The sequence below is a fragment of the Toxotes jaculatrix genome, chromosome 14 (assembly GCF_017976425.1).
Source record: "Toxotes jaculatrix isolate fToxJac2 chromosome 14, fToxJac2.pri, whole genome shotgun sequence".
NCBI classification, from domain to species: domain Eukaryota; kingdom Metazoa; phylum Chordata; class Actinopteri; family Toxotidae; genus Toxotes; species Toxotes jaculatrix.
Genome location: NC_054407.1, coordinates 14,764,262 through 14,786,229, shown reverse-complemented (window position 1 = coordinate 14,786,229; position 21,968 = coordinate 14,764,262). Strand labels below are relative to the sequence as shown.

Here is a 21,968-nt window from a genome sequence, read left to right as displayed (position 1 = left end):
TTTTTACATTTTTGGTCCATATTGCCCAGATCTAATCCACCCTACTGTTGATTATAAATTTCAGTCTGGACCAAAGCAGTGAGCCAACCACCACTGTTTGAGCCATGCTGCTTGCACGGCTAAAAAATTTATTGTCCCCGAGCCCAGGCTCCGAAAGTGATGTCACTCGAGTAATTTTGTCAGACATGACAAAGTTTCTCCAGAGTCAGAGTAGACATTATACAACTGTTCTGTTAGGCTATGTAGTACTCTTCTTGACTACTAAATTGACTTAGACAAGTAAAATCTGTGGAGTGCCCCTTGAAGAAAACAGAAAGTGAAAGGGAATCACCCTATTGCTTAAAATAATACCCTCTGTTGACTCGTTGAATCGTTAAATATAAAACTTTACTCTTGATAATGAGTCATTAACATTTCTGTAGATTTGTTGTACTGTTACATGTATCCTGTGCCATGCTACAGAAAGACGATACTTTCTTTGCTGAAACAGTAGATTTTATATTCCAATCTTCATTGGACATGGTGATTGGGCTGTAATATGTGACAGTGCTCCAAGTGGAGGATTTGAGGTAATGCTCCACAACATGCTGCACTTTCCATTGTTTATTTATCAGTCAGGCCTTGAGTTATGGTACGCTTGCAGTGAGGAATTTTAGACCGGACTATGGTCGCTGCAGGCCCCCTGGCATACACTGTACACTGAGAGGGAATCATTTATATTCTACTCCAGAGGTAACAGAAGAACATGAGATTGGGAAACAGCTCAAACACCACTCTGCTTGTGAGGCTTAAGGCACAGAAAAGTCAAGCTGTTTTTTTGGGGGGGGGGGGGGGAGGGGGGGGTGCTGCAGAGTATATTCAAGCAAGTTCTGTTTTTCTTTTCAGTTTTTTTTTTTTTTAATAGTTTTTCCAAAAACCTCATAATATATATACGGTGCTTAGTTATGCCTACGTGGTCACACATTTTACGCTGAAACTATATGGCTCGCTGGAGGTGTGATGGAATTCTGGCTTTGGTGAAATTTTCAGCAGCAATAAAATCTGACCAGTGAAGCTACCTGTAAATGCTTAAGGTTTCTGCATTCTAACCTGTATTTAAAAAGCCTGGAGGGCGTTTTGAGCCACTGAGATAATTGCAAATGTATCCTTTGGCAAAAACAGCAGCAAACTTGCCCCCTCCCTCAATCCTTTTCTCTTCTCTCTCCCTCCCTCCCTCTCTTGGTTAAGAATTAATAATTAAATGATTAAAAGGTTTCAACTGTACTGTATTGCTCACCGGTAGCTCCCTGCACCAGCCTTATACATGGGTAGACCTGCATGTTAGGAGTGCTCTAATGATTCTGGAGCTTGCCATTCGAGGGCCACCCATCCATCATAGTGGTAAGGCCAGCGGCTTTATTATAATACAGAGGACAGACGTGCTCTGAGGCTATGTGGGACACAATAGAGGTCTTTCAACAGACCTATAAATACATGATCTGTCAGAGTTGCTGTCCTGAGGGCGCTCTCAGCCAGGCTCTAGCCCTCCGGTTGGCCATCACTTATGCTAAGATATGCGCCAGCCCCCAGGCTAAGGCTAAGGCTCAGTTCATTTCAGCCCCTCATCAACTACCACACTCTACCTCCAGCCAGGAGAATAAATAAGAACAAGATGAAAAAAGTGATTCATTATGATGGAGAGCAAAACCTTAACAAAACAAACAAATGGAGGGAGTGAAAACAAACAGTGATAGCCTACTATTGACTCCTTGGCAGCAGCATCTGAAAAGCTGTTGCTGAAAGAACACAAGGAGATTTTGATGCAACAACACACTTCAATTTGAAGAAAAGGCTGGCCGCACGGGCTACACACTGAGACATTTGTTTTGCTATCTCACTAGAATGAACAACTATATTCAAAATTCTGACAAACAACACTGCACCTGCAAGTGTGTGCGCTGAATAAAAGACATGTCTCTAGGATTGGTGTGAGTTTAGAGGAAGAAGTGGAAAATCACTGTCTCCCATCAGCTTTTCCTCCAGTATTATGTTTTTGAAAGTAAATTTTAAGTGATATAAGCAGCTCCTCCTCCTCCTCCTGCTCCTCTCCTCACCTTATCTCAGGTGAGAATCTCCTTTCACTGTTGCCTCCAAGCCAAGATCAGCAATCTGGGAGTTGGGTGTGTTCTTTTGGAGATTAGTTTGGATGGAGGCTGTTGCATGTTAGAATAATAAACAGGTGAACACTTTAACTCTGCATAATTCTCTATCTCTGGGCCACCTTAATGTATTAAAATCATATTCTTCCTCGGGGCAGAAAACCAGCAGCAGATTATGTCCAGGGCATGGTGAGTGGAAACCCAATGACAAATCCCACCACCCGCACAACAATGATCACCTGGGTAGGAGGTTGCTATTTATCATGCTTTTCACCAAATCCTGCCATTTAACGGTGTGATTCTAGGTGTTTGAATTGTAAGTATTGCTAATGTGTCTGGTGATGTGGTAATGCCATGTTTACACTGGGACTCACTTTGCTGTATCTACAAACAACACCTTACTCAAAACACATGTTCCTGTACGCACCCCCCAAGTTCTTCGTGTTCCCATCCAGAACATACCCACTCCACGAGCCCCCTCTTTTGACTACTCCAAGGGTTATTCCGGTCCCCTTGACAGCCAAGCCAGGTAGGGGGTAGTGTTCATAATGGCTGGTGTTCTCAGCTTTAGATTTTAGTTGCCCCCTCCTTTCACACACAAATGCACACAACAACGCCCCCTGCACCAGTCTCATCCACCCCCCAGCGCTCCCTCCCTAACTCACTCTTCTTCTTCTTCTTCTGCTTCCCCCAGATCTCTCTTTGCCACAGCTGCTGCCTCCTGGCCTCGCCCAGAGCCTTCAGGAGGCTTCCCAGCTCCCTCTCCTTTCCCCTGCAGTCAAGAAGGAAAAGCAGGCAAAGGAGAAAAATAAAACTTCAGGCACACCACGCAAGGCCATCTGGGTAATCTTGTTCAAAAGGCTTGAGGTGATAGCTGCAATTTACACAGGCAAAAAAAAAAAGAAAAAAGAAAAGAAAAAAAACAGACCTCATTTCCATACCTACCAGCCTCAAGGAGATGAAATTGAATAAACTAAGAATTAGAAAAGAATTACAGTAAAACCAATACGGAATATTCAACATTAGTTCATTTTGTCCTTGCAACACCCCCTCCTTGCACACACATCTCCTGATTTCCTAAGAAAGGGAACAGTTGGGCTGACATGAAGGTGCCATGGACCACTAACAGAAGAACACAAGTGTACACACTCACATACACCAGCACTGCTCCACTCAAATACACGTGCAGGCACACACAGCCGTGGGGGGAAACAATATTTGCGATGAAAGCAAATCAAACTGAAATCCAACATGTTAAAGTCAAGTTGATTAGTGTGAAAATGTAAAAGCATCTTCAACTGGCATATCCCACAGTCATAAAGATATGTTAATTCGCAACTTAATGGCTGAAAGCATTTTTTTGCTTATATAAACCTTGAAACATGCTGCATTTCTGAAATGTGCCTTAATTTAATGAAGTAAGCACCACCACAAAACAATAAATGCCCCAATTAAAGAACAGGCATGAAGAGAAGTGTCTATTTCCCATTTTGCCCCCGCGGACATATGTACCCAAGCGTGTCTGTGCATTTACCCACACGCAGAAGCATATGCATCGTGTGCAGCTCATAAACATCATGCCTTCACGTTTCACATTAGCATATGTGCTGTGTTGTTTAAGATGTAGGTTATCTGGTGTGAGATCCAGGCTACATGTTTATGGCGTTATCACTGAGCATACATGCATGTACGTGTTTGTGTGAGTGTCTGTTGGGGGTAGGGGTGTGTGTGCTTGCACGCCTCAGAATATGTGAATGTATGTAAGTGTATGTCTGTGATGGTATGGTGTTACTGTATAATTAGTACATAATGTAGTCAGGTTTTCCATTCCTAATTGCGTGCATATTATTGTAACATATTGCACATTAAAGGCAGGATGTGCCATCCTCTATTCTTTCTTCCTTCTTTGCCTGCCCCTGTGTCTGTATGTCATCTGGCCTGCTTCGCACCCCTGGGGGGCATATCCCATCAGGCTCGCTGTGCTCCAATGTGTCCCGACAGACCTGATGTGATCTGAGTGGCTGACGGGTTTGTCCCTGCTGCCCGCTGTCTTTTCTTTTCCCTGCTTCACTCACACATGTGCCTAAGAAACACACAACTTGATGCAGACTGACTGGATTTTGCACCTCCGGTGGAAATCCTCCAATCAGTCCATGTGTAATTATCTGCTGCGTGTGCAGCCACCAAAATATGTTCAGCATGTAGGAGTCGTGCATACCTCACACAATAATCTTGACTATAATCTTGAGTTTCAGTTTTGCCATGGATAATTCAAGTGTGGAACATGGTTACGTGCTTCACTTCTACTTTTAGTATCCATTTGAATGAGTGCATAAATGTGAACGTTCAATTATGAAACCCCGCTGGAGAGAAACAATGCCCTCTTGGTTCAGTAGCCATCTTACACACACACACTCATACACACACACAGAAGCCTGAGGGGATGCAGAAAGAGTGGGGGTTGGATACCACGAGTCTAGGGCATCAAACTGGGGCTTAGAGACAGAGATATACCAACTGGAACCTTATACCTACAGGGTGTGTGTCTGTATCTATGTGTGTGTCTGCTCACATCCTTGTGTTAACACAAACTCACACATATGGAGGAAGCAAGTGTCATACTGAGGAAGGGAGAATGCTGCATAGGAGGAATACAGTTTGTGGAGTATGTGTGTGTGAGTGTGTATGTGTGTTTGAATATAATCTAATTGCTTACTAGTGGAGGACAAAATTGTTATGCCTGCAGGTATAAGTAGGATGGTGCTGATGAGAACTGGTCTGATATCTCAATCAACCAATCAGCTATGCAGGGCAACCCCACAGCCTACCTCTTAAAATCATGTCCTTCGTGTATGAATACTGTGTATGTGAGCATAACATTTTTTTGCTTATAAAATATTGTTATTTGATCTTAATTGTTTCATAAAATGGACATCGAAAATGAGGGCAGTTTAAAGTCTCCATTCAACAGCAACAGGGAGCATCAGGCTTTTAGCCTTTAATTAAAAAAGAGATCAGGGGGATTTTTATTGATATTTTTCTGTGCACTTTAGGCACAAGACGACAATGCCCCCAAGTCCACAGTAATGTTTTTTTGATCAATGATTGACTATCTTAGTCGGGATCTTAGATCACCTTTAGGTGCTCCTCACAAGCTTGTTTGTCTTGTGGCTAAAATGAACCACAACATGGAGGAAATGGCTGCAGAAATGGCTTAGGGAGGACAGTGACGAAGCAATGTTATTATCCTGCTTGTGTCCATTCAAGCAGCACGACTCAAGTATTTGCTTGAACTCAAGGTAAAGGTCCAGCAAGACAGGTGCTTTCTATCACTAAATTTGCTCTCAGTGACTATTGTAGAAATGATGGATGGCTTGCTTAGTTTTACTGTAGTGCTCAAACTTTTTCCACATGAATAATATTGCAGCTGTACTGCTTTAAGATGACACATAAGGTTGACCCTTTCTGACATGATGTTTTGACACTGTCAACTTGGAAAATTCTCCCTTTAAAAGCCCAAGGACATAACCGCCATTTTGGGGGGGCACATGTGACCCTTACGCTGTCTGTGATCATTCTAACCGGCTCGCCGACAGGAGGGGAGGGGTTGCAGGAGGTCTGGCAGGTCAGGAGTCACTTGAGTCATGTGACAACCCTAGGGCTTTGTTGGGAGTGACAGCGAGACCAAGATTCAGAGCTGTGGTGTAGCTCCAAGCCCACGGGTGAAAAGGAGGTCAGTGGCCACAGGAAGTGGTGCAAAAGTGCCCAGAGCTACTGTCCTTAATGAGAGAACATCCCCTGGGGTGTATATCCCAGCAGCCTAACTGCCACATGAAAAACTCCAATCTATATAGAGCGCTGTAGGCACAAGAGAGCAGCCATTTTCATGGTCCATTCCCTGAGCCAGGAGCCATCTTGTGAGGTAAACAAACCCAAGTACAAAGATGTGCACCTTGGTACAGGGCCAGTGCTGTTCCATCATTCACACTGTGCTCTCTGAGTCCTTGTCTTATCATTTGTTTGGTTTGAAAGATCTTGACTGCTAGAGTTTCAACAGGGGCCTCCTCCAAAACATAGTAAATTGATTTATTAATAAAGTTTGTGTGCTGCTGAGGAACAGAGGCTAATAAAACAGGAGCCCTATAGGGTGAGTGGGGGAAATACATTTGAAAATAAACTTTGAGTAACTCATTAGATTAAGAAAATTATAAGAATAATATCCCTGAGCACTGCCTGGGGAGGGAAATCTCATTAACAGGTTTTTCGATTCCTCCTTTCAATACATTTGTTAAAAGTGCCAGGGAGTGTTCAATTATCACCCGCCCTCTCACCTCCAAGACATAGGGTGACAAGAAACCCCAGAGAAACCTGCAGGGCCAGGGAGGGGCCATGCACACAATAACACACACACACATATATATATATAACCAAACGTGCACAAAGGGTTTCACTTCATTCCCCCCTGAGTAATGGGCTTTCTGACCATTTGTTTAATACTGTCAACAAACAAGACAGGAGCTGGAGGGCTACTCAGGCAATGCAATCCCACTCTTGAATGAGTGTGAGCACATGAAACACACACATGTAAACTCTCAGGCCCGTACATGTCCAAGTGTTCGTACACAAAAAAGGAATCTTTAGCCTATTGAGTCTTTTTAACAAAAAAAATTCTTACTTTCTAAAGAAAATGCTTTCATCCAGCTGGCTTTCATAAGCGAAACCAAGAGCCCCACCTAAGTTTCTTTCTTTCATCTGTTTCCAATCTTCATATTGGCCTTTGGGCTACATCCTTGAGGCAGGAGGTTTGGAAGGCTATATTTGCTCTGGAACCATTTACTGTGCTCTCCTCCTTCTCGAGACATGGCAGAGCGCCCGAGGGGGGTGCAACTCGGCCCACCTGGAGTGCTGTGTCTCCACCTAACCCCCCTCTGGTGGTAGTCACCAACACTGTGCAGCATTAGTTTGTGCCTCGCAGGCCTCAAACTACAGCAACTGCTTGGAAAGACATCACAATCTGGAGATCAAGATTGAATAATGTCGGCTTCCAAACATCAGTTTGAATTGTATAAAGCTGAGAGAATGGATTTGAAGCATATGTGGCCAACTGAAAGCTTGACCACAGCTATGTTATGGCAGCGCCCATCACTGTTTACAAGATAGATTTTTTAAAAGCTGAGATGAGATGCTGGGTAAAAAGAGAGTTGAACTGTATTCTCACAGTGCACACTGTACTATTTCCATGTTTATTTCTGGTACCAACTGGCTAACAGTTAGCTTCACTACAGCAACACCTGGAGCTAACACCTCTTGCCAGTTAATATTCCTTAAAATAACCTCAAAGATCCATGCAAAGAAGGCGTAAAATGGACTTGTAATCATAAAAACTAAGACAGCTAAGTAGCTTCCTAATTAAAAAGTAAGACTTAAGTTGAGCCATATGTGGTTAATCTGCCTATAAGTGCCAAATTCTGGATATTTTGCATGCAGGCTAAAAACTATTTGTGTTTTACCAGAAAAAAAAAAAAAGAAATTTCAATATTTTTTTTTACGCCTGCTAAACTATATATTTTTGACTAATAAAAATGTGTGAATCGGGGAATACACCTCTTTGGTCATGTTGACCATTGGGCATTATGTGTGTGATTTACTTTGTCTGGCTCTGATAAAACAAAACTACCCACATGGAGGCTGTTGTGCACTTTGGAATATGTGGTGCTTTTAAGGTTATGATCCTCCAGAATGGGCAGATCAACCAAATCTCGCTCAAATAACACTTGCAATGTGACTGAATAATACATTGTAGACACACATATGGTGACTATTTGGTACATTTACACACAGAGTATACATGTGTCTGTTCTTTTGTAAAGAGGCAAGGTGATTTGCAGATAGGTAAAAATATAAAAAAAAAGATATTCCCTCGGCTGGAGGCAAGAGAGAAGTCATTTCTTTTCCAGCCCTCTAGCAGCAAACCTGGCATCATTCATTTCCATTTTTCTGTTGCCTACACCACTGTTGAAACAGCAGCATGTGCTTGCCTTGTTTCATTTTATATCCAATGGATTGGCATTTAGTGTGACAGAGGAGAAAAGAATAAGTGGGAAAAAAATCAATCCTTTGAAAATGGGTTTTCATCAGCTACAGTGTCTGATGTTGAGGTGAGTTAATGAACAAGGGCATTGATGCAAAGCTCCAGAAACCAGGACCAGACAACATCATCCAACTACAAAGCTGCAATGACGACAGTTTCAAACCTGGAGTACTAACCCGGTCTGTACCACCTATCAGCAAGGAAACCAACAGCACTTTTTTAAGCTGCAGTTGTAGATGATGCACTCAGTAGGCTGCTATAATAGGAAAAGCACAACTGTTACTATTAACATTAATGAAGGCTCTGTTTTATTCAAGTGTCCCAGTAAGTCAGGCTAACGTTATGTTTTATAGCCACACACTAAATTAAATTTCTATTTAAATGTATTTTGCCATGACTAGCCCCTAAGGGGGCTGTTTTCGGAACCCTTTTGTTATGTTCTGAACTCTTGTTAAGTTTGTTAAGTTTTGTTTGTTGTTCCTGTTTTATTGTGTCACTGCCCAGTGTATCTTGTCTTTTTCTTCTTGTCTTTGTCTCATTTCCCTCCATTTGTGATTGTCTGCCCCGCCCTAATTGGTTTCACCTGTTGCCCATTGCCTTGTGTATTTAAGTCTCGTCATTCCTGTGTTCTTGTCGGTTTATCTGTTTCCATGTCTGTATCCATGCTTGAGTCTGTGCCATGTCAAGTCCCTGTGTTTGTTCATGTTCCTGTGTCTTTTGTTTTCCCCTTCATGGACTTACCTCGGTTTCTTTTGTTTCAAATAAGGACTTTTGTATTTTTGTTTAGTTTTGTTTCTTAGTGTTTTTCTCCCAAGTGGATGATTTTGGTTGTTTGAGTTTTGTTCCCTTGCCCTGGACTCTTCCCGTGATTTTAGTTTATTAAAAGACTTTTAATTCACTCCTTTTGCTTGCATTTGGGGTTTTTGCGTTTGGGTCCAAGTCCTTGCCTCCCCCCTTTGTGACATATTTAGAGTATTTGACAGATGTTGGAGGTTAGTGTGAGACAGTGTTGAAGTTTACCAACTATTTTATTTTAGCCCATAAGTGGAAAAGAAAGGTAATAGTTGCTATACAGAAAAAATAAAGAAAAGGAAAAAAAAGCTACAACACTCATCGACTGTAGGTGGTGCAAATGTAAAACTATATGCATTTCTTTGGTTTTAAGTGGCGACATCAATGTGTCTACATGTAGGTGGCACAGAATGGCCTGTGTAAAACTGGCCTGACAGTGACTGAACAGCTCCCTTTGGAGCACACTGAACACGAGTTTGTGAGCGAGACAGATGCAATTTTAATTGTGCGATTCACAAAACTTTAAAAAAAAAAAAAAAAAAAGACAAATGATGACCTGACAAACTAGTGTTGGCTCACAAACATTTATTCCATGTCTAAAAATAAGAAGTTCTTGTACAGAATATAAGGTAAAAATCAAAGACTAAACCGAATGAGTAGTGGTGCATTCATGAGAGAATGTAGAGCAAAAAAACGCAGGCATTCACATACACACACACACACACACAAGCACAGTCAAAGTTTTAGTGCTTAGTTTTGATTCAGCTCTTCATTAGCCACAGGGCCCAACTCCGGTTAGCTCCAGTATTAGGCTCAATTAGAACAAGATCCAATTAGAGGGCTCCTTTCCCCTGGGGCAAGGAGAGGCAGGAAATGGAGACTGAGAAATGTATAAGTCGACAACATGCGGACACAGCCAACATAAACAAACTTACTTTGTTGATCTCTGCTGTTGCTACGCAGGAGTCCTCTGGGAGTTAAAGCCCTGCTAGTCTAAGCTATGAGATAAAACAAAATAAAAAAAAGCCCCGCAGCAAAACATGAACTCTGTGAACACAAGGGCTCCGACACCATGAAGGGAACGTCTGGGCCCAGAAAATGAAAAGCCCACAGGCGTTTTCCATTTACAGCTAAAAATCCAGCACTAGCTTCTAGCCAGGGTTAGTATCAGACTCTCAAAATGAACACTTACACTACGGGGGGAACAAATGAGTATCTTTCTATTGTCACTCTATTAAATCTGTCGGTTAATGGACATATACCTTACTACTGACAGAAATCAATAACGTACAATAAGATAAAGGGCAGGAGAGAAAAAAAGAAAAAAGAGAGAAAGGTATAATTGGTGAAAGGTAGAAAAAAGGAGAAAGACAGAGATCCAACTGTGTGATTCTGAGCGCAGTATTTCCGCCTATCCGTGTGGTTTGAGGTGGTGATGGCGGCAATGTTGTGTGAGCTGTTTGGGCTTGCCCTTGCCTCAGGCCACCAGTGTTCCTCCCCCAGGCGGCATGTGAGGGAAATGGTGTGTGGTGCGAGGGTAAACCTTGACCTGCCTGCCAGGAGGCTGCACACGGAATGAAATGAGCACAAACAAAGCGGGGGAAAGAGAGGAGGAGGAAGAGGAGGAGGAGGAGGAGGAGGGGTGTCAGGCAGCAGTGGAGGAGGTATATGGCTTTACTTGTGTCACCGCAACACCCCTTTTTGTTGCTGTCTGATCTGACTCTGAGTGGCAGGATACACATCGTGCATCCGTGGAAGGACACACACATCTTGCTCATTTGGGAGTGCTCAGGTGTTGTGGGTGGCATCCTGGTATGTGGTGAAGATGGAAAGTGAAATGTTGCATTTCCCTTCATGCTCTGCCAAGTTGTGTTTCAGGGAAAGATGGAAATCCCATTATGTCACATGCCTAACTTGGCCCTACAAACTCTGAAACTCATTTGTGAAATTGGGTTCAGATCTTAATGAGTTGCAAAGTGGATCTGGTCTTATAAGTCTGGAGAGGATATATTTGTTGAAACATGGCTGAAAGTGTGGCTATGCCTCAGACCTGATTTAGAGTTTACTTACAAGTGACTTACAACCTAGCAACCTAAAGTTACAGGTATATTCTGTTCTTTTGTGTCTCCTGGTTCTGCTTACAGAAGGTGTTTGAAGATTTGACAATTTGTTCATCTTTATCCGGTGAGAATTAAATAAATTTAAAAGGTATAATCACTGTAAACCAGCGTGTTGACAAAAGTGTGTACGCCATATCACCCTGCTTACCTGTGAAAAGCCCAGTGAAATCCATTACATACTTTAGAGACGACTCATGAATGGAATAATTAGCACAGCATGCTTTCCGCCCGGCTGGAAGTCTCTCTCGATAATGAACAAAGGAAAGGAAATTAGCTTTTGTCTCATAAAGTCACAACTTCAAAGATCCCTGCCATTGCGTTAATACAGCCATAGCCTGCAGCAGCATGGAAGAGAATAAAATAAGCACTCTCACTCAGACCCCATTCCTATCAAGGTCTTTCTCAGGACAAATACCAGGAGCTTGGCTCTTATAGACCACACACACTGGACTGGATCAGTAAGAGAAATTAGGAGAGAAAAAGGTATGCAAAGCCATCCAAGCCAGTTCTCATAAAACAGTAAAATGGCCAATTTCCTTTGTGGATTCTGACACAAAACATGGTTTACATTAGTAAAACAAATCTCCAGGTGTAACACTATTTCCACGTATTATCCCTCCATGCAGCTGGATGTACACTTAATCACATCAGGTCAACACTTTACCCCCGGGGTTCCCAGCTGTGGCCTGGGCGACCTGCGACGGCCGTCTCGCCTAACTGCTGTTCCAGTCAGCTGCCCTCAGGAGTGTGAGTGGTACACTGATCTGGTGCTGGGTCATCCGGCCTGGCACTACTACATTACAGCACATTAAAAAAGACCTAAACAGCCCAGTGTTTGTGGTCAAGCTGACACGATTGATGGTGACAGATACAGTTTAGGTCACAAATTGAATCAATGTGTGGGGGTTTTCCAAATACTGTGCAGTGTAAAACATATCTATGTCAAGTGAAAGCAAGTTGTGGACAAACTGAATTAAATATGCAGCTTTTTTTAAAGATAATATTATTCAAAAAAGCAAGTACGGCTACAAAATGTTCAGTCTTTCTCACTGTATGCTTAACCTCCTCATCATTAGCAACACTTCGTCCTAACAGTTGTTATCGTCTTTGTCTCAAAGCTAAAGGCAGCAGCACTGAAGACCAGGGCGAGGCAAGTATTGTCCAAGGCTCTCTCTCTTCGCCTATCTGCTCCTTTATCTGCCAGGATCAGTTGTTAGTGCTGGCAGTTTTCCTCTACTGTCCTCTGGAGAGAGGTGGCTCTCAGCTGGAGAGAGGCGCCAGAGGCTATGCACTGTCTCCATTGTGTGGAGAGACACACGGAGGACTTGAGAGACTCAGTGCAGGTGCAGAGAGGAAGAGTGAGAGGGAACACACCTGAGGGGGTTGATTTTTTTTTTTTTTCCTCACAAAAGTCAGGCTTGTTTTTTTTGAGGGGCCTTTTTAGTGCAGGGACATTTGTTGTCGGGAGGACAGATTTACTGGAGGTACACTATACTGGAGGGAGGGAAAGGGCCCTCAGTTAGAATGCTTCCTCTCTAACTGCCAGAGACATTTGGTTACAGACGCAGACTGCCAGAATAAATAAAAATTTCAGCATTGAGGACAAGATGCAGGACAGTGCTATCACTGCCAAGCTACCAAAACAATCTTTACGATTCAAAGCAGCAGTTAGTTTGAATGTGTATTGCAGTGAGATGAGGGGTGACAATGGTCCACGTGTGAGGTCATATTCCTTACTTAAGTCACAGGGTGGGTCTTTCTGTATGGACAGGACACAACAAACTAAAGCTGATAACCTCACCTCCAACTGGGAGGTTTCCTGTGAAAGTGATCCTTTTGCTAACTGTTTGTTTAAAAGCTGACAGGCTACAAGAGTCTCTGACAGCATCTATTCATCTCAGGGTGTCAGACGGAGAGAAAGAAGGAACGAGGGAGGGCTAAAGAAACTGAGAGAGAGAGAGGAGGCGGATGAAGAGAGATGGTGAGAGAAAGCCCAGAGAAGAGTAAATGGGAGACTGGTGTGCTTTAACAATAGGCTAGATTTACCTTTAGCTTTGAAACATCTTCAGATCATCCTAGTAGCAATTTCAAAAATTCGTCTGGCGAGTGACTGAATGAGTGCTGATGTTTTCATCACTTTGGTTTTAATTATATGTCTCATTCAGCACAGTCTTCCTTCTACTCGGCTAATTTAGATTGAGATCCTTCCAGGCTTTCCCCTATCTTTCATTTCCCTCCCCTCCTTCTCTCCTCTCTGCATCCCATCAGCCCCTTTGTAGAAAAAAAGAGGAAGGAAAAAAACCTTCATGTCTGTGACTTTCTTGCCCTCCAGCGTATGAAGCCCTCTTTTATTTTGATCATCGCAGCACAATGGATTCATGCCATTCTGGCAACTTTATTCAGTATCAGCCCAAATTTACATACTGCTTAACAAGTTTGTGCGTGACTGTTGATGCCTCTGATCAAAGTGCTTTTGGAAATCTTTCTCATCTGATTTTTTTCCCGTCCTTCATTTCAAATGCATGCTGCAGACAGGCATCTTTAACTCAGGGGCAAAGAAAGGTAACCTTAGTGCTGCACAAGCCCAAATGTCATCCAACAAGGAGGGCTCATGTCCTGGGGATAAAGATAATGTAATCTAAGCAGTATACAGTGTGTGACTGTGTGTCTTTGAGTGTGTGTGAGTGTGTGTATCTATGCTAGCCTCAGTGTTTGTTGGAGGCTTGGTTTTGGGGGCGGAGGGAGACAGGGGATGACAAAAGTCAAAGCAGTCATGTGTCATTTTCGGTGCTGAAGGGCTGGGACCTGCCTCCAGGGCTGTCCTCTCTGTCAGACACACTCAGATATCTGCGCTGAACTCTCTCGCTGTCTCTTTTTCTTTTGCTCTCTCCATCCTACTCTCTGTCTTTATCTAATGCACGCGCATGCAGCTGCTGCAACTAACGCAACAATTCTGTGCTCTGAGAGGCATACAGCAAGATAGATTTCAAAAATAGAGATCTAAAACAGAAGATTTTCAACCATAAACCACTGCTTTGTATACAACATGCAATGATTCCTTTCACATTTCTAAATGATTGTATCCTGACCGCATCTGCCACAGGAGAAAGACTGGAAGGGACATGATTTGCTCTATGACCAGTGATACATGTATCCCACAACACTGCAAGGGTGCATCAGGACAAATGGGGAGACATTTTTGACAAAGATCAGGTTGTAAATCAAGATATCAGAGGCCACACGGCAAACCAATGGCCCATAAAATTCCCATGGGGATAGAAGAGGAGGCTGCACAGAAAATATACTGTAGCAACCCATTGCAGGAGCACAGCAGCCTCCATTTACAATAATAACAGTACATGTGTAAATATATGTGGCTACCAGAGCAAACAACAGAATTGAAAACATTAAATAAATGAGAAAGAAAAATGGATTCAAAAATACAATGAAAAGAGGGTGTGGGTGGAAAGAGAGGAATCGTGGGAATGCAAGATTGCACCTCCCTCAGGCAATCGAATTATCCTATGGGCCGATGGTTCCTCCTTATGCGTCGGCTGACATTTTCCTGTAACCCCATCCCGAGTAATGCTATGTGATGTGTGTGACTGGCTTCTGCCATGGCCCTGAGAGGCCACGAAGCCCCAGGGCCATTTGCTTTTGGCCTGCAGCATCTTGGGAATTGTTTATTTTAGCTCTGTCTGCTCCTTTTTGCCTCTCCCTCTCATTTTGCTCTCTCCTTCCTTGTCTCTCCTGTTCTCCCCGTTTCTCTTTCTATCTGGCCCAGTGGTGTCTACTTTCAATTAGAGGAGGATGCACTTGTATTCTTCTATGAGACAAAACCCCCTGACAGGTGACTCTTGAGGGGTAACTCAAAACCATGCCTTTAGTCTCCTCACACAAACTGTTAGTATTCCAGCACCTTTCAGAGGACACAAAGGTAAACGACAACCGAAGCTGACGGCGGTATCTGTTACTCAACTGTATATGTTGCTCTGTGTGATGATGATAAGAGTGGAGGGTGTGTTCAAGAAGAAAACAGTTGAAAATCAAGATCTGCTCTGTGTTGTGCATGTGTGCGAGAGAGGGAGGGAGAGAGGAAAGAGATTTAAGGACAGAGAAGATGAGATGTGTGATATGAGATAATAGAATGATATTCAAAATGTACCCCTGGAGCTAGAAGTTAAAAGAGAACATTAAAAGGGAACATATTTTGATTGCTTATGGGTATGTAAGCCAGCACACCAATATGCCCAAACTTTACTTCATACTGCAGAGCCCTAAAGGACATAAGTGGAGGCGGGCTGATCCGCCATACACAAATCGTGTATGTGTGTAACTGTCGACATGTGACAAGCAGAAAAGGGACAGTGTTGAGAACGTAGCCTTTTATGACCCAACACACTTTGACAGCTTGGCCATCGCTTGAGGCCACAAGCAATGTTGCTTTTTCATCTGACAATTTTAAGCAAAACAAGTCTCCCTCGATGGATCCAATTGTTCAGAGAGCCTTTGTGGCTGTGTGTTAAAGTACAGAGACAAAAACATGTCAGTAGCCCGTACATTCTGCTCGCTGTTAGCTAGAGGAGTCATACTGTCAATCTGTAGGACAAAAAGTGAGATGAAAGTGAAAGCGATATGATGAAAACACTGCTTTTATGCAACACTGCACTCTGCTGGTACAGAAAGTGATAACACCTTGAGTAATTCAGTAGCAGTAGTGAGACAGTCTTAACAGAGAACTAATGTAACCTTAGCTCCCCAGGGATGCAAGTGTCTGTGTGCTTCTACCCTTGAAGCAGTTGCCTTATTTGGACCTAAGGACATTATGCACTGACAAATTTTAAACATCCCAGGAGGAGCATACTTTGAAATATGGCCACAGGGTGGCACATTAGAATGACAAAAATGTAGATCCTCAAAGTGAAATAAGCCTGTGACTTGGAAATAAGCTAGAGAGGAGAGTAATGGATATTGTTAGAAAAGGGTCAGACTATTGATGTTAGATACAACCAAATACTTAAATGAGATGTGAACATGAGGAATGTTTTTTTCCCAGTATTTGTTCTATATTAACTACAACATGAGAACACACTTCGCCTAAAGTGAATGTGCATGACAGATCAAGAGAAAAAGAGATGGGGGCACTGTTTAAAAAATCTGTTGTGTGTTCACATAATACAGTCTTTGCTATGCGTATGTGCAATTGGCCTGTAAGCTGTGTGTGTGTGCATACAAACAATGCACTCAGTCGACAGCCCGCAGCAGTGTGCATTCTTGCTTGGAGAGTACATGTCCTCGGGCCTCGTTCCTCCGTCGATGACCTCTGGTGAAGCCATTATTTTCTGCATTAATGATGAGCAGCAGCCAGTGATGAGAGAGATGGACTTTGTCCTGAGGCAGAGTAGCGCTGATTATGGGCAACAACAATGCCAGCAAAAAAAAAAAAAAAGAAAAAATAAATAAAGAAAAGAAAGAAAGAAAAAGAAAACTCTTCCCACAAGCAGTTCAAAAGCCTAGGAGTCTTAGCGGCAACACAGAATAAGCTGCTCTTGCTCTATTGACAAGATGGATCTGATAACCTCTGTAGCTAGAGGATTACCTAGAGTAAACTTTAAGAAAGGTTAATTATAGCATCCAGTGGATTCAGTACCTCTGTCTGCAAACTGAGCACCAACACACAAGTGGCCGTGACAACATCATTATCTTATCATATTCAGACCTGAAATACATCAGTGTGTGGCAATTGGTGTATGGATGAAAGGGGCTAAGGGTGAGTCATTCAAACTTTATTGCCCTCCTAGCATCTCATGACATCATGTTTGGGAAGCAATATGAAGAGGCCTAATTGATCCTCCAACATCAGCCCAAACACCAACCTATAAGACTCACAAACAAGACAAATTGCAGACAAAGTGCAATTGCTCTAGTCAAGGCAGCCAGGGCACCCACTCAGGAAATCCTGGCTTGGGGAGATGACTCTAAATGAAGGACTTTACCATTCACCATTATGTCTTTGGTGAGAGTCAGAGGGAACCCCCGGGGCTCTTCAGCACAGCACGGCACAACTTTTCAAAGGGCTCCAGATTAAAGTCACTGAAAGTTCCCACTGGGGTCTGAGGCCAGGATCCCATTAAGCAGCCCTACCACACCGCCGGCCATAATTGTGTCGTTGAGAATTCAGAGCAGTGGTTGCTTGATAAGCGAATTTAGGGTGAAATAAAAAAGGAAAGGCAAAAAAGGGGTCTCGTTGGGCCACCATTAGACACTTCATTCGCTCATTGCTAATTTGCTTTAAATGACTGAGGGAGAGGTGAGCACTTTATAAAGCATTCTGAGCTTACCCCCCCAACCCATTTCCAGGTCTGTGCCGCAGAATGCTGATAAATGAAAAACATTGCCGTTTATAGCCACACGCTACACTGCCGCTAGTGGTGTTTTAAACTGTAGTTATCTTTATCGCAGTACTTGCTTTGCAGTTGGATAATCAATAAGTCCCTCTACTCTCATCCTAAAGAAACTGGTCACTGCACCACTAGTAATGACAATTACCACTCAGTCTTATGAGCACACACCATCTTGTGAAGCCATTCGGCACAACAGATTGTTTACAACTACTTTTAAAAAAATACCATAAAAACATGCTACAAACAAGTCAGGTTTATTGAGTATTTAGTTTCATTATGGTCCTGAATGTTACAAATGCTTTGTTTCAACATCTGAGATTTGTCACCATCAAAGCGGTTTGGTGAATGATATAAAAACATCCTGTAAGATCTAAACCCTAACTTGAGATCTATGGATGTGCTTTTACACATCAGTGAATTCAAAAGCTGGAAGTATAGGAGCTACTTATTTTTTACAACTGGTACAGTATCACTCACTGCGTGCAAAACATCAACAGATCTCAAGTTACAATTCAGCTCTACAATAACATAAATGAGAGTATACCCTCTGAAACATACTAATATTTGCAACCCAAATATGCTGTTGTCATCCAAGTGCAATAAAGAAAAACTCTTAATTAACTGCTTCAGGTGGATTTTTTCTGCTTCTTCTTCTCTGCCTCTTCCTCTTTCTCCTTTTCAATCTCAGCAACCAGGGTCTCAATTTCCTTGGATTCCAAAATCTGCAAACAGCCAAGAAAAGCAATTATTAGCCCATAAAAAAGGTAGAAAATGAAATAAAAGAAATGTAATTTGCAGCAAATCACCTTCAGTGGCTGATTCCGTCTGATAACAGCAAGTTCAATATTCTTTCCTCCTGACTGGACAACCTATAACAAAACACATAATGTGACAAATCCCAGTGAAACTGCATATAAATGCCAACTGTAGCCTCTGACTCAGATCCATGTTGAGAGGCTATGACACAAAGTTTTGAGAGTATTTAAGTGCAACTACAATAAGACATACAGCAAAATAAGTCCTTGACTTCTGTGAGTAATTCTGGAATAATTCATTGTAAGAGCTGATTAAGAGTTTGAAAGGCCCTTTTACAAGCGAAATTTTTATGGCAATTAATTTAAATCACATCAAACATGATGATGCACAACAAGTCACACGTGGCAACGATTACGGCGGCTCACTTTATGGTTCATGTCTGGCAGCAGGTGGTGCTCTTTGATAAAGTCAGGACTGTTAAATTCACACTTTTGTCCTCTGTATTTGTGGCATGTTCTATGTAAAATTGTCTTAAATAAAAATATTTGTATGGCAGCAGGATAATTTTATTTTAAAACAGTTTAGTAAATATTCAGGGTCAATGTATGTAGTTAATAACAAAATGTGCAAATTCATATATGTCAATGCAAATACGAAATTTAATCTTACCTCAAGCAAAGCTTTGATAGCCAACTTTATTGCCTCATTGTCCCCAGCAATGGCTTCATCTGTGTAATTCTTCTCCAAGAACTCCCTCACAGTTTTTGCGCTACGGCCAATTGCATTTGCCTGATTTAAGTAACAAAACAATTATTAATCAGTTTCATGCTAATAAGGTACTTGTTGTACAGGTGTAAGAAGAGAACAAGCAATATACAAAGAGCAAATTCACTGACCTTCCAGGCATGGTAGGTTCCTGATGGATCTGTCTGGTACAGCCTTGGAGTTCCATCGTAGTCAAAGCCGACAATTAACGCAGAGATGCCAAATGGCCTGCGCCCATTGCTTTGAGTGTAGCGCTAAAAATATTACAGATGTACAGACTGATGTGACTGGTCATTCTTCAAAATATCTCTTATAGATAAATTAGCCAGCAACCAGGGAGTAGAGCACAAAAGCTAAAACTGATGTTCCCACTGACTGTGCAATCTTACAGACTCCTTTTAGTAAATGAATAGTAAGCAACAAATTAACGGTAAGATGGTTAAATACCTGTTTCAGTGTAGCTATGTAGCGTGTGATGTATTCCACTGTGACTGGGTCCTCAACAGTTAGCCTGTGGCTCTGGCACTCAACCCGAGCTCTGTTTATCACGATACGGGCATCAGCTGTCAGACCTTAAAAACATCCAAAGAGGTTAAATGGCTATACAACATAAAAGGAAAATAATACAGGATATTCAATTAAAAACAAAAACAGAATATCCGCAAAGTGACAATGGTCTTTTGAGTTCTCTGTCACAACAAATTGAGCTGTGACAAAACATAGTACTAGGTGTAGTCTATGATGAAATGTTACATAATGAATGCATTATCCAGTTATTGAAAAAGACTGTGCTGTCTGAGGTACCTGCAAATGCCATGCAGACATGCTCATCCAGGGCACATATCTTGCGGACAGTCCTTTCTTCCTGCAGCTTTGCTACAGATTTCTTCTCAACACCAAGGACAACAATGTCTTTACCTCTTATTCCCACCTGCACAGAAAAAGAAAAATCAACTTAGTTAATTTCTGAGCATTGGCAACAGACATTATTTCACTCGCATGGGCTGGCAATTTTTGGACATTAAGTAGAAAAGACCAAATATCCAGATTCAAATTAACTGATGTAACAGACTGAAGCCCTGTTGTAATAAAGAGATCACAGATCTCAAAACAGGTCTTTTTACTTCAGTTCAGTAGTTCAGTTTGATATCTGAGGGGGCCTTGGGTTTGTCAGAATTTCCCCACATAACTCAAAAAAACCTGTTTTCTTTGGACATGTTTGAGGAACTCTAACAGCCTCAGAACTGCCTTCTACAAGGAAAAGAGTGACACAATTCAGTTTATCACTATGATAAGTAGGTAGTATTGGGAGTATAAACCGATCAGCAACTTCAACACCAAATTGATCAGCTGAGCAGTAAGACCACAGTATTCACATCCGCTGCTCTTAAGAGAGAAGTATTTAGATAGATGGATAGATAGATAAACTTTATTAATCCCAGAGGGGAAGTTAGTTTGTCATAGCAGCACATATTGCTATAACACACAGAACAATACGATTATAAATAGATTAACAACCCAAATAAAATTACACAAAACTACTTCAGGCTTTAAGTTTGGAAGAAGGTATTCTGATCTATCAAAATACCTTCAAACAGTTAAACACACTCATTTCTGTCAGGTCACAGCATTATATAAAAATTTTATTCAACAAATTTGACTTGCTATTAATGAAATTACTGTCAAACAATTACATTCAAGTTATAACTGGTACCATATGTGATTAGGGGTTTGAGATATTGACATAACGCAAGATTCAACAGACTTGAACGCAGTTCTAAAGTCAGATGTAATTCTTCCTGAACTTCCCATACAAGTTATTTACACTTACTACTACAGAGATTATCTGTATCCAGGTTAACTGCAACTACAATGACTTAGTGAGTATATGACTAACTTAGTTAACAGAACTGCCTCAGAATTTAGCGCACTTGTGGTACCGCTTAGTATGTAGAAATTATCATGGAAGCTAAAAGTACGTATAACCTTATGTCACTGTTACCTTGTAAATGTTTGTATTTTAATGCCTCTATACTGCGTTATAATAGATATAAAATTTGCAGAGCAATGTTCAACAAAGAAATACTGTTTCTGGCTTTAGTTGACAGTATCACATTGAAACTGAAACTACTGGGAGAGTGACACAGCGACAAAATGTTCGCTAACGGTATCTCAATCTTTTTGTTATAAGCAGCTGATGAATAATTCATTGCATACAGAAGTTGCACACCAGTAGACCAACGAGATCGTAAAAATCACAACACTTGAGAGTATTACACTCAATGAAACAACTACATCAGCTATTTACATGAGTAATAAAAATGCCTGCTACTCGCTAGCTTAGCCTTTTAGCTAACTAGCGTTTGCGAAAGTTAGCTTGAGCATGAGTTTCATTTTAGGACTTACCGCTGTGGAACCTTTTTTTACAGCTTCTTGTGCATACTCCACTTGAAAGAGATGCCCATCGGGGGAAAAGACAGTAATAGCTCTGTCATATCTTGCCGCCATTGCACTGCAAGACACGTAAATTCACAAAAAGGGGAGACTTCGACCAAATGATTCAGCTGGTTAGCAACAAGCCGCTCACCCTGTGAAGCTATCGTGTGTTGAAAACGGCGCATGCCCGTGACCTCTGCACTCGGGCGATACCAAAACCAGAGGACAGCTGCGATTAACAACCATACTAAAAACACAGTAAAATGCTCTCAATGTAAGTTATACAAATGCTCCGGGAAAGACTTTTTACTTTGAAAGTAAAAATACAAAAAGATTCAAGATCAGTATCTCAATACTAAGCTTTATTTGCTCGGTTCATTTAGTGAAGGTTCGGCAATGTTGAATTTTAGTGCACTGTGGACGGACTTTTAAACACATAAAACTAGAAATAGTAAACATTATTATC

At 41.8% G+C, this 21,968-nt stretch overlaps 1 protein-coding gene across 1 annotated transcript; it reads right to left on the bottom strand.

The window, feature by feature from the left end:
* Positions 1 to 17,783: 17,783 nt before the first annotated feature.
* psma8 (proteasome 20S subunit alpha 8) lies at positions 17,784 to 21,678 on the bottom strand. The gene is made up of 7 exons (XM_041054798.1): positions 21,473 to 21,678; positions 19,871 to 19,997; positions 19,514 to 19,638; positions 19,198 to 19,320; positions 18,971 to 19,090; positions 18,352 to 18,414; positions 17,784 to 18,267 (listed from the first exon to the last, which is right to left on the bottom strand). Exons 1-7 carry the CDS (start codon positions 21,572 to 21,574, stop codon positions 18,172 to 18,174), a joined length of 756 nt encoding a protein of 251 aa, XP_040910732.1. The 5' UTR covers positions 21,575 to 21,678; the 3' UTR covers positions 17,784 to 18,171.
* Positions 21,679 to 21,968: the final 290 nt, after the last annotated feature.

Bases quoted from the DNA above. Each gene is read 5' to 3' on its own strand.
- psma8 (XM_041054798.1), bottom strand. From the start codon at position 21,574: ATGGCGGCAAGATATGACAGAGCTATTACTGTCTTTTCCCCCGATGGG. The intron at 19,091-19,197 runs GTCAGTGAATTT...TACTTAAATCAG, and splicing joins GAACCTACCATGCCTGGAAG to GCAAATGCAATTGGCCGTAG. The intron at 18,268-18,351 runs GTGATTTGCTGC...GGCTGTTTGCAG, and splicing joins GACGGAATCAGCCACTGAAG to ATTTTGGAATCCAAGGAAAT.